Genomic DNA, 13,522 nt, shown 5'->3' with positions numbered 1-13,522 from the left:
GATGGCATTTTAATGTGATTTCGGAGTTAGCGCAGGGAGCGTTCAGCTTCAGTACACTTGTGGGATTTTTCTTGATTTAAAGGGCCCCGCGTCTGTAGGCCGGGGGATGCCGTTTGCTTTTTGGGCATTTTCTGACATAAATGCTTTCCTTGGTAACGTATGACCGGATCTGTGTCTGTCTGTTTCTCCCACCCTACAGTTCAGGGCGGCAGCTCAGTGAAGTCTTCATTCAGTTACCTTCAAGGAAAGAATTGCCAGAATATTATGAATTAATTAGGAAGCCGGTGGATTTCAAAAAAATAAAGGTAGATATTTTGTTTACACGCTTGATAAAAAGAAGGGTGAAGCTGTTGAAATGATGACACTCAGGACTGGGCAGTGGCGTCCTGTCTGAGCACCATGGACATCCCCCCCCCTCCCCCCGCAATCTAGGGCTTGTCACCAAAATGGCGGGGAGATCCTTGGGCCTTTCCGTGTATTTTATTTAATTACGTGGAGAGCTCATAATGTAACATATTGCATTTTATTTAAGAAGTTTCCGACTCCTCCCCCCCATCCTTTTGCTGTTCTTATGTTCCATCCTGTGCTGCTCCTTCCCCCTTACAAGAAGGGACACCTGTGGGAGGGTGGGCTCTCTGAATGGCACCCCCTGGAGTTGTTGACTCCCGTATCCCCGGCAGGGCTGTCTGCTGTGAAGACAAAGGAAAAATCAAATCAGGCTTTTTTTTTTTTTTAACCAAGTAATGATTGTTGGCTTTTTTTTTTTTTTTTTTTTTTCTTCTTTCCTATGTTTTATCCAAAATTTGCATTAGGAAAGAATTCGTAATCACAAGTACCGGAGCCTGGGTGACCTGGAGAAGGATGTCATGCTTCTCTGTCACAATGCTCAGACATTCAACTTGGAGGGATCCCAGGTATGTCTTCAGTTGTCTGAAAAATGTAGAACCTAACCTGTGCTTCTGAACTTTGATAGATTTCATTTTTCTGCTGTTTGAATCACTGCCTCTCCCCCGGGGAGAATCAAAAATAAGAAAGAAAAGCCTACATCGTATGCTAGCATGTAAGTAAATTGAGGCTTTGGCACTTTCAAATGAAGGCCAGCCTCTTTGTACCAGCTGTGCCAGCTCCTATTTGTGCTTTCCTTCAAGGCTTGGCTTCTAATTAGAGGAGGAATTCCAGGAAATCACTTAGTGTAATGCTTAAAGGCTAGAGGTACAGTTTTTGCTTTTGTCGAGACCGTGTATTTGATTATATTCATCTCCGTTTTTCTGACCGTAACCTTGCATCAGGAAGTGAAACTACTGTGCTTTAAAACAAAACAAAACGAAAAATACATCTAGAGAAAAAAAGACCCACTGTCTCTAATTGCTTACAGAAAATGCTTATCAAGCCAACTGTAATAAAGAACTCCCCTTGTCTACTGTGCATAAGTAAGTGACACTCAATTGATGAGAATAACTAGGGGGAGGATACTCTCACTTTAATGACACCTGAGTTCCAGTCCCCTTTTGTAGGCACGCCTTTTTTCCCCATCTGTATTTCCAGCCCAATGCTCTTGTGTCATGAAGAAGGAAGGAGAGGTCCACCCAGTATCCATGTCAAGCCGCCAATAAGTTCCTTAAGCTTCTCTCTGGATCTTACTCTTTTTCCCACCCTCCTGTCCATTCCAGTCGTTAAACTGGAGAACATGAGAATCCTCGCATGGGTCTTTTCTGAAAAGACGGTACATTTCCGGTTTACAGTGGTGGTCTCTTTGTCGAAACACTAGTTCTCGAACGCACGCCTTCTGTATTTGAGACACTCTTGAAAGAATGCTAAAAGGACAGCCAGGACCTAGAGGGTAAACAAGAGTCAACGAGGGTATCTTCTGTGAATGACCACTTGCAGGCCCTGAATAGATTTTGGGGGATCTTCATAACCTACTCCCAGCCCCTTCCCGTGCCACAGCCTCGCTTTCTGCCCGCACCCCATCTTGTGCGTGAAGTAGAGTCACAAATGGCCTCTTAACTGGCTTCCTTCTCCGTTCATCCTGGGGACTAGTTGCTCTCTCTCTCTCTCACCACCGCCTTTTCCTGCCCATCTACTACCCACCATGTGCTATTAGGTTCTAGAACAAGTTTTGTCTCCATAGGCTGCTTTCCAAAGTCATACCCTACTCTGGTGCCGTAGTCTCCTTCTTCTGCTACTTCTCACCCTAAACAGTTCATGGTCCAATCACACTGGCCCCATGAACACGTGCTTCCCCAGATATACATGCTGTTGCAAGACATAGGACAGACGGAGTCTACAGGCCCTTTATATGGTCACAAGACAGCAACATCTTGCCTAACGCAGTCCATAGTCATCGCCAGGAAATTGACCTTGGCGCAATGCCAGATGCATGCACTTGGTCTCCTTCCCTAAAAAGCCCCCCTCCTTTCTCAGCCCTGATGGACTCCTCCTCACCTGTTACTATCCAGCTGAATTTTTGATTTCTGGCAAATTCTGCCCCCGCGGCCCCATCCCAGGACCCCTCCCCACCCTCTGTCCCCCTTGCACTATGTCCTGTGGTGCTCACTCCAGGGTGTCCTGTCACCTTCATGACCGTGTGGCTCCTCTTTACAATAAAGACTCTGTTCTAGAATTGGGGCCATTGTTTCCCATGGTTTATTATTTGTTGAAACACCTAAAATGTATCCTTTTCATCATTTTTAAGGGTACAGTCCAATATTAAGTATGTTCTCTTTATTATGCAACAGATTTGCAGAATGCTTTGACCTGATAAAGCTGAAACTCTCTACCCATGAAACACCTCCCCCTTGAGCGTTCCCCCACCCCCCCCTGCCCCGTCCCTGGGAACCTATGAATTTGACTACTTTAGATACTTCATAGAAGTGAATCAGACAGTATTTGTCATCTTGTGACTGCCTTATGTTACTCAGCATAGTGTCCTCAAGATTCATCCTTATAGCAGGTGAAAGGATTTCTCCTTTTTTAAGGCTGAAGAATTCATTTTCCTTATATACTGCATTTTGTTCCTCTACCAGTGGACCCTGTGTTTGCTTCCACTCTTGGCTATTAAGAATAAATAATGGTGCTGTAAACGTGGGTGTGCAAATCTCCCTTGGAGACCTTGCTCTCCGCTCTTTTGGGTATATACCCAGAGGCGGGATTGCTGGATCATATAGTAACTTCTATTTTTAATTCTTTGAGAAAAGGGACCATTTTTGAACTTGAGATCTTAGCAACTCCACAGGGCTGTGCTCAGGTATGTGCAGACACTAAAAGGGAAGTATTGATTCAAGGAGTAACAGCCAGTGCGGGTAAACCAATAATAAAGAAGAGCCGCCATTTTGTTAGGGCATTTGCATTTTAAAGGAGGTTCCTTTACCAGAGTATTTGATAGAACAACTCAAATAAGAAATGTAGTTTTTTTTAAATATTCCTTTGGTTGTCAAAAACGAGAGGCTCTCTTACGGAAGCCCATCCTTCCCTAAGTATATATGCCCATGTGCGTACTCACATGCACACACACACAAATTATTTCAACCACAAATGGACTTTTTTTCCAGAAGAATCAGTGTGTCTGTGTTTGAGTTCAGCGTTTTCCCATGGGGTTTCCTGCAAGCATAAAAGCTAGCACTGGTGTTTCTAAGAGGATTCACGTATAACAAAGCAGGTGTGTTCCTCGAGGAAGAGAAGAGCGCATTGTGGTTGAGCATCTTGCGTCCTCAGCTTAGCGGGTTTTAACCGGTGCCCCTATGACCCTTTAGATCTACGAAGACTCGATCGTCTTACAGTCCGTGTTTAAGAGTGCTCGGCAGAAAATCGCCAAAGAGGAAGAGAGTGAGGACGACAGCAACGAGGAGGAGGAGGAGGAGGATGAGGAGGAGTCCGAGTCAGAGGGTAAGCCCAGGCCTCTGCTGCTTCTGCTTCTTTGCCCTTTGCCACCTGCGTAGATGGTTCCACGGAGGCTAACAAAACAGACGTTCGAGTCCGGCAGATCTGGATGCCATTCCTTGGTCTCCCGTGTCCTTGCGTGTCCTTGCTGGGCAACCCCAGGCAGTGTACCTAACCCTGCTCAAGGGCCCCTTCCTTCTCTATAAAACCCAGGTACTAAATATGCGCCCCAGGCATGCAAGGAGCTTAGCATCGGGCCAGCCTCCTAGCAAACACTCAACTGAATGTTGTCTTTGGAAAAGTCAGCATGAAATACATTTTCTACCAGCATTGCTGTTCATTCCCCTAACTGTTGCATAACACAGTGGTCTTCTCACTTGGAGGGACTTACGGAGCGTTGATTCCTGGGCGCCACCCCCAGAGTTTCTGATTCTGTAACTTGTGTTGGGGCTTGCCAGCATTTCTAACCTGCTCCCAGGGAATCCTGAGGCTGCTGGGCCCAGGACCAAGCACACTGTGAGAGTCTGTGTCTTAGAAAATCATTGTCAAAATGAGTTGGAAACGTGGTCCATCTTAGCCATCGTGGATCAAACATGGATCCTGTCTGTATTTAAAATTTTGGTATTTTGTTCATCCTGGATTTTTTTTTGCATTAATTTTGAGTTTTTCAAATACTGCATTAAGATATTTACCTGGATTACTGAGTTTGGGTGCCTTCAGAAATTTTAATTAAGTTTTTAATTTTAATGGCAGAATAGTTACCATACAGTGTTTTATTAGTTTCAGGTGTACGACAGAGTGATTCAACAATTCTATACATTTCTCAGTGCTCTTCAGATGAGTACACTCCTTCATCCCTATCACCTATTCCCTCCATCCCCGCTCTGGTAATCGTCAGTTCGTTCTCTATAATTAAGAGTCCGTTGCTTGGTTTGTCTCTTTCTCCTTGGCTCATTTTTTTTGGTGTCTTAAATTCCACCTATGAGTGGGATCATATGCTATTTGTCTTTCTCTGACTTAATTCATTTAGCGTAATATTCTAGCTCCACCCATGTTGCAACTGACAAAATTTCATTTTTTATGGCTGTGTAATATTACATTGTGTGTGTGTATCACATCTTAACTATTCAGAAATTTTGCACCCAAGACCTCTTCTGTCTTGGCGTCATTCCAGACCTGGTTGATAACCCATATGTTTACACAAGGTTAAGGCTGCCTTCAAAAGTCAAAACTTTCCTAATTACATCCTCACCCCATACCTCCTCTGCAAGTAATTAACCCCAGTAGTTTATGGTCTGCTACATGAAACCGTACAGGTCCACCTCAAATATTTTTACTAGATTTGTTCCTGATTACATACTTAGTGCAGACAACTTGGAAAATGTTTGAGAAACGATAATTTGTAATTCCATTACCCAGTATACATTTAGCATTTTGAGAATTTGCCTTCCAGTGTTTTTCTCTACCTATTTTCTTTATAAAAGCGCAGCACACGGTTTCGTAGCCTAATTTTTCTATATTATGAACATTTTTCCCATAGCAATGAGTGCCTTCAGACAGCAAAATATATTATGATTCTAACAAAACGTATCAGTCTCCCTCTAAGTACTGTCCTGAAATTGTCTACCCTAAATCACTGCGGACGCCGTTCAAACATCGGATGCCTGCGTCCCAACCCCCCAGCCTGGAGTGTGTGACGAGTGTCTGTCCCCACACCCACCGCTGTTCTTGGTGTCAGTCTTTTCAGTGAGTCTGCCTTTTATTAATTGGACCTTTTCCAATGCCGTACGGTTATTCCCCAGTTCTGATATCCCAGCATTTGATGCATTAGGTCTACATAACGGACCTTGACGAGAGCTTTCCTTACTTGAGAGCCGCGTCTCTCATCTGCTTTCAGAGAGCTGCCCTCTTACCCCTCGAGGTTTCACTTCTCTGAGCTCTCCTGAGACGCGGTGCGTTAGCTTTCTGGGGCCAATGTCATGAACGAGCACAAACGTAGTGGCTTAAACGACCCAAATTTACCTCACAATTCTGTAGGTCCCCATGTGCTGTGGGTCTGTCTGGAGGCTGAAGGCAAGAACCCGTGTCCCACGCAGCCTCCTCACGCTGCCTCTCTTGGACCCTCTCTTCTGCCACTTCTGCTGCTTTTTTTTTTTAAATCTTAGGGGATAAATGACATGTTAGTTTTAGGTGCACAAATATGGATTCAATAGTTGTATATGTTGTAAAAGGATCAGCACAGTAAATCTGGTTAATAGCCATCACCACAAATAGTTACAAATGTTTTCTTTTGTTGGGAAAGTAGAAGATCTACCTTCTTAGCAGCTGTCACATAGACAGTATTAACTCTACCTACTGTGCTCTACAGTAAACCACTGGACTTATTTTTTACCTAGAAGTTGTACTTTTTGACCCCCTTCACTCACTCTCCAACCCCCACCTCTGGCAACCAGCCTCGGGGTTTTTTTGTTTGTTTGTCTGTTTTTGTTTTATTTTTAAGAATTCACATTTAAGTAAGATCATACAGTTATTTATCTTGCTCATGTCACGAAGTATAATGCCCTCTGGGCCCATCCATGTTGCCGTAAATGGCAGGATTTCATTATTTTTAAGGCTGAATAATATTCCACTACACACACACACCCCCCACACCCTCACATTTTCTTTATTCAACCATCAGTGGGCACTTAGTTGTTTTCAAATCTTGACTATAAGTAACGCTGCAGTGAACATGGGGGTTCGCACATCTTTTTAATTTAGTATTTTCTTCATGGAAACACCCACATGTGGAATGGCTGGATAATGTCTTTTTTTTTTTTTTTTTTTTTTATCTCTGAGGACCCTCTATACTGTTTTCCATGGTGGCTGCACAAATTTACATCCCCACCAACATGGTACAAGGGTCTCCTTTTCTCAACATCCTCGCCAACACTCTTTATTTCTGGTCTTTTTGATACTAGCCATTTTAACAGGTGTGAGGTGATACCTCATTGTGGTTTTGATTTCCCATTTCCCTGATGATGAGATGTTGAGCACCTTTTCATGTACTTGTTGGCCATCTGTATGTCTTTGGGAAAATGTCTATTCAAAATCTTGGCCCATTTTTTTAATTGGATTGTTTTGCTGTTGAGTTGTAGAAGATCTTTATAGATTTTGAATATTAACTCCTTTAACAGATGATTTGCAGTTTTTTTTTTTTTTCCCATTCGGTAGGTTGCTTTTTTATTTTGTGGATCGTTGCCATTGCTGTGCAGAAGCTTCTTCATCTGACATAGTCACGGTTGTTTTTGCTTTGGCTGGCAGTGATTTTTCGGAGCAGACACCATAAGTCAAGACCAATGTCAAGGATCTTACTGCCTGTTTTCTTCTAGGAGTTTGATGGTTTGGGGTCTTATGCTCAAGTCTTCAATCCATGTTGAAATAGTTCTTGTTATGTATAAGATAGTGATGCAGTTTCATTTTTTGTGCATGTGGCTGTCGTTTTTTTCCAATACCACTTCCCGAAGAGACTGTCCCTTTACCATTGTACATTCTTGGCTCTGTTGTAAATTGACTTTTATTTCTGGGCTCTCTATTCCATTGATCTGTGTGTCTGTTTTTAATGACAGTACTATGCTGTTTTGATTGCTATAGCTTTATAATATAGTTTGAAATCAGGAATTGTGGTACCTCCAGCTTTGTTCTTTCTCAGGATTGCTTTGGCTACTCTGGATCTTTTGTGGCTTCATACAAATTTTAGAGGATTGTTTCCTCAGTTTCTGTGAAAAATGCCATTGGAATTTTGATAGATTGCATTGAATCTACAGGTTGCTTTGTGTAGTATGGACATGTTAACAATGTTATTTCTTCCAGTTGATAGCACTAATAATTTTTTCCATTTCTCTATATATGCTTCACTTTGTTTCATTAATGTCTGATAGCTTTCAGTTTACAGGTCTTTCACCTCTGTGGTTGAATTTATTCCTAGCTATTTGGTTCTTTGTGAGGCAACTGTAAGTAGAATAGTTTTCTTGATTTTTTCTGAGACCTTGTTACTCGTGTGTAGAAACACACAAGATTTTGGCATATTGATTTTTTATCATTCCACTGAATTATTCGACTAGCTCTAACATACTTTGAAATCATTAGGGGAAAAAAAAAAAAGAAATCATTAGGGGAAACTTTAGGGTTTTCTATATATAATAAGATCTGCAAATAGTGACAGTTTTTCTTCTTCTTTTCCAACTTGGGTGCCTTTTCTTTTTCTTGCCTAACTGTGCAGGGTAGGACTTCCAATATTGTGTTGAATAAAAGGGGCAAGAGTGGGCATCCTTGTTTTTGATCCTGATTTTAGAGGAAAGGCTTTCAGATTTTCTTCGAGTATGATATTAGCTGTGGGCTTGCCATACATGGCCTTTATTATGTTGAGGTATCGTCCTTCTATATGTACTTTGTTGAGAGTGTCTATCATAAATGGATGTTGAATTTTGTCAAATGCTTTTCCTACATCTATTGAGATGATCATGATTTGTATCCTTTGTTTTGTTAATGTGATGTATCATGTTGATTGACTTACAGATTTAAACCATACTTGCATGCCTGGAATAAATCCCTCTTTTTTTAATATATATATGTATATATATATATATATATTTTTAAAGATTTTATTTATTTATTTGACAGCAAGAGAGCACAAGCAGAGGGAATGGTAGAGGGAGAGGGAGAAGCAGGCTCCCCGCCAAGCAGGGAGCCCGATGTGGGGCTCGATCCCAGGACCCTGGGATCATGACCCGAGCCAAAGGCAGACACTCAACCATCTGAGCCACCCAGGTGCCCCTATATTTTTTATTTTTAAGTAATCTTTAACCTAATGTAGGCCTCCCAATTCCAAGACCAAGAGTTACCTGTTTGACCGACTGAGCCAGCTAGGGCCAGCCAGGTGCCCTGGAATAAATCCCTCTTGATTGTGGTATATGATCCTCCTAATGTGTTGTTCAATTTGTATTGCTAATGTTTTATTGAGGATTTTTGCCTCTGTGCTTATCAGGGATATTGGCCTGTAATATTTCCTTGTAGCATCCTTGTCTGGTTTGGTACCAGGGTAATGCTGGCCTGGGAAAATGAGTTTGCAACTGTTTCTTCCTCTTCATTGTTTGAGTTTGAGAAGATTCTTATTCATTCTTCTTTGAATGTTTGGTAGAATTCACCAGTGAAGCTGTCTGGTCCCGGACTTCCGTCGGTTGGGAGGTATTTGATTACTGATTGGATCTTCTTACACATTAATTGATCTGTTCATATTTTCTGTCTTTTGATGATTCAGTCTTGGTAGGTTGTATATTCCTAGGAACTTATGTCTTCTAAGTTGTCAAATTTCTTGGCATATGATTGTTCATAGTAGTCTCTTAAGATCCTTTGTATTTCAGTGGTATCGGTTGCAACTTCTCTTTCATTTCTGTCTGTGAGACCTTACTTTCTTTGTGAGTGTAGCTAAAGGTTGGTCAATTTTGTTTGTTTTCAGAGAAACCGCTTTTAGTGTCATTGATCTTTTCTATTGTCTTTTTACTCTCTATTTCATTTATTTCTGCTCTGATCTTTATTATCTCCTTCTTTTTACTAACTTTGGACTTGGTTTGTTCTTCTAGTTCCTTGAAGTGTAAAGGTGGTTGTTTGAGACTTTTCTTCCTTGTCCAAGTAACCTCTTAGGAGTGCTTTTGCTGCCCAAGTTTTAGTATGCTGTGTTTTCATTTGTCTCAAAGTATTTTTTTTTTTTATTTCTCCTTTGATTTTGTTGTTGTTGTTGTTGACACATTGGTTGTTCAGTAACATTGTTTAATCTCCACATGTTTGAATTTACCAGTTTTCCTCTTACAGTCGATGTCTATTTTCATACCATTGTGGTCGGAAAAGATGCTTTATATTTCAGTTTTCTTAAGTTTATTAAGATTTGCTTTGTGGCCCGATGCATGACTTATCCTGGAGCTTGTTCCATGTGCACTTAAGAAGTATGTGTATTCTGTTGCTTTTGGATGAAATGGTCTGTATGTCTCTATTAAGTCCCTCTGATCCAACATGTCACTTAAGACCAATGTTTCCGTATTGCTTTTCTGTCTGGTTGATCTTTCCATTGATGTAATTGGAGTACTAACCTCATGTGCTATTATTGTATTGCTATCTCTTTCTTTCTTTAGGTTCATTAATACTTGCTTTATATATGTAGGTGTGCCTGTGATGAGTGCATAAATATTCACGAATGTTTTATCCTCTTGGTGGATGGACCCATTCATCATTATATAATGCTCTTTTTCTTATTCCAGTCTTCTTTAAAGGTTTATTTTGTCTGATACAACTATAGCTACCCCAGCTTTGTTTTGGTTTTGATTTGCATGGAATATCTTTCTCCATCCCTTCACTTTCAGTCTGTGTTTCTTTAGATCTGAATTATTTGGTAGGTAGCATATAGATGGATCTTTTTATTGAAGTATCATTGACATGTCCTGTTAATTTCAGGTGTACATCATAGTGATTTGATTTTTTTTATATATATCATGAACTCATCCCCACAGTAAGTCTAGGTACCAGTGAATCCATAAAAAGTTATTACAGTATTATTGGCTATATTCCCTATGCTGTCCATTTTATCTCCAAGACTTTATTTTATAAATCGAGGTTTGTGAAGTCTCCTTCACAACTCCTCCCCACTCTGGTAACTAATCATTTGTCTCCTGTATCTGTGTTCTCTTTTGTTCATTTCTTTTGTTTTTTTTTAGATTCCATATGTAAGTGAAATTACATGGTATTTGTCTTTCTCTGCCTGACTTATTTCACTTAGCATAATATTCTCTCAGTCTATCCATGTGGTAGCAAATGGCAAGATTTCATTCTTTTTTGGGGCCGAATACTATTTCATTGTCTCTATATATCACCTCTTCTTTATCCATTCACCTATCAACAGTTGCTTGGGTTGCTTCCATGTCTTGGCTGTTGTAAATGATACGGAAATGAACAGAGGGGCACATCTATCTCCTTGAGTTCATGTTTTCCTTTTTCAGATAAATACCCAGAAGTGGCATTGTTGGATCACGTGGTAGTACTACTTTTAAAGAATCTCCGTTCTGTTTTCTGTAGTGGCTGCACACATTGACATTCCCACCAATAGTGCATGAAGGTTCCTTTTTCTTCCACAGCCTCACCAACACTTACGTCTTTGTGATAATCGCCGATCTGACAGGTGTGAGGTGCTTTCTCATTGTGGTTTTGATTTATAGTTCCCTGATGGTGAGTGATGTTGAGCCTCTTTTCATGTATCTGTTGGCTGGCATCTTTGGGAAATGTCTATCCGTGTCCTCTGTCCATTTTTTAATCAGGTTGTGTTTGATAGTAAGTTTTGTGAGTTCTTTATATATTTTGGATATTAACCCCTCATTGAATGTATGATTTGCAAATATCTTTAACATTCAGTAGATTGTCTTTTCATTTTGTTGATGGTTTCCTTCACTGTACAAAAGCTTCTTAGTTTTGAAGTAGTCCCTTTAGTTTATTTTAGCTTTTATTGCCCTTCCCTGAAGAAACTAGTACAAAAAAAAAATATTAAAACTGATGTCAAAGAGCTTACTGTGTGCTTTCTTGTAGGAGTTTTATGGTATCAGATCTCACATTTAACCTTTTATTACATTTTGAATTTAGTTTTTATTTGGTGTAAGATAGTGGTCAGGTTTCACGTTTTTGCATGTAGCTGTCCCATTTTCCCAGCACCATTTATTGAAGAGACTGTCTTTTCCCTATTATATAGTCTTGCTTCCTTTGACCAAATAAGCATGGGTTTAATTCTAAGCTTTCTATCCTGTTCCATTGATCTATGTGTCTGTTTTTGTGCCGGTACCGTACTGTTTTCATTAGTGTAGATTTGTAGTGTATTTTGAAATCAGGGAGCTTGATAATTCTGGTTTTGTTCTTTCTCAAGATTGCTTTGGCTATTTGATGTCCTTTGTGGTTCCATACAAATTTAAGGATTACCTGTTGCAGTTCTGTGGAAAAATGCCATTCATGTTTTCATGGGGGTTGTACTGAATCTTTAGATTGCTGTGGATAATACGGACTTTTTAATAATACTAAGCTTTCTAATCCATGAGCATGGTATATCTTTCCATTATTTGTGTGCTCTTCAATTTCATCAGTGTCTTACAGAGTAAAGGTCTTTCCTCTCTTTGGTTAAAGTCATCCCTAGGTATTTTATTTTTTTTGGTGCAATTGTAAATGGGATTGTTTTCTAAATTTCTCTGATAGCTCATTAGTCATATATGGAAAAAAAGATTTCGGTGTTAATTTTGTATCCTACTACTTTGCCAAATTCATTTGTTCATTCTAATAGTGTTTTGGTGGAGTGTTTAGGCTTTGCTAAATATACTATCCGGTCCTCTGTAATTACAGGTTTAGTTCTTTCCAATGTGGACACATTTTATTTCCTTTTCTTCAGTAACTGCTCTGGTTAGGACTTCCAATTCTGTGTTGAATAAAAGTTGCAAGAATAGGCATCCTTGGCTTGTCCCTGATCTTAGAGGAAGAGCTCTTAGTTTTTCAGCATTTGAATATGTTTTCATCTGTGGGTTGTTGTATATGGTCTTCATTATGTTGAGGTATGTTCCCTCTATACTTATTTTAAGAATCTTTATCATAAATGGCTGTTGAATTTTATCAGATGTGTTTTTGGCATCTGTTGAGAGAACGATGTTTATCCTTTGTTTTGTTAATGTGATATAGTACATTGTTTTGTGGGTTTGAACCATCCTGCATCCCTGAAATAAATCCCACTTGACTTTGGCATGTGATCTTTTCACGCATTATTGAATTCAGTTTGCTAACATGTTGTTGAGAACTTTGGCATCTGTGTACTTCATGTATATTGGCCTGCATTTTCTTTTCTTGTGGTGTCTCTGTGTGGTATCAGGGAAATACTGGCCTTGTAAAATGAATTTGAAAGCATTCCTTCTTCAATTTTTGGAATAAATTGAGAAGGATCAGTTATAACTGTTCTTTAAGTGGTTGGTAGATTTCAACTGTAGAACTTTCTGGTTCTGGACTTTGTGGGGTTTTTAATTACTGATTCAATTTTAGTACTTGGATTTGCTCTATTCAGATTTTCTATTTCTTCATAATGGAGGCTTGGAAGATAGTTTCTAGGAATTGATCCATTTTTTTTTCTGTTTTCCAATTTGTTGGCATATAGTTGTTTATAGTAGTTGCTTATGATTCTTTGCATCAGACTTTATTTTTAAAAAATTTTTTTATTGGGCGCCTGGGTGGCTCAGTTGGTTAAGCGACTGCCTTCGGCTCGGGTCATGGTCCCGGAGTCCCGGGATCGAGTCCCGCATCGGACTCCCTGCTCAGCGAAGGAGCCTGCTTCTCCCTCTGACCCTCCCCCCTCTCATGTACTCTCTCTCTCTCATTCTTGCTCTCTCAAATAAATAAATCTTTAAAAAAAAAATTTATTGTTATGTTAATCACCATACATTACATCATTAGTTTTTGATGTAGTGTTCCATGATTCATTGTGCATAACACCCAGTGCTCCATGCAGAAAGTGCCCTCATTAATACCCATCACCAGGCTAACACATCCTCCCACCCACCTCCCCTCTAGAACCCTCAGTTTGTTTTTCAGAGTCCAT

The 13,522-nt window shown here is 40.1% G+C and overlaps 1 protein-coding gene across 3 annotated transcripts in view; it reads left to right on the top strand.

Annotated features, from left to right (window-relative positions):
• The window catches only part of SMARCA2 (SWI/SNF related BAF chromatin remodeling complex subunit ATPase 2), a 133,493-nt gene that overhangs the window by 109,806 nt on the left and 10,165 nt on the right, over positions 1-13,522 (top strand). For all 3 annotated transcript variants that reach the window (XM_081802798.1, XM_081802799.1, XM_081802800.1), the window contains 3 exons: positions 200-305; positions 813-914; positions 3,753-3,885. In XM_081802798.1, coding sequence (XP_081658924.1) covers positions 200-305; positions 813-914; positions 3,753-3,885 — 341 coding nt within the window. The remainder of the gene's footprint in view (positions 1-199; positions 306-812; positions 915-3,752; positions 3,886-13,522) is intronic.

The sequence above is a fragment of the Leptonychotes weddellii genome, chromosome 14 (assembly GCF_054177405.1).
Source record: "Leptonychotes weddellii isolate Sample4059 chromosome 14, ASM5417740v2, whole genome shotgun sequence".
NCBI lineage: Eukaryota > Metazoa > Chordata > Mammalia > Carnivora > Phocidae > Leptonychotes > Leptonychotes weddellii.
The sequence above is the reverse complement of the archived record's forward strand: the minus strand, read 5'-3'. Positions and strand labels throughout refer to the sequence as shown.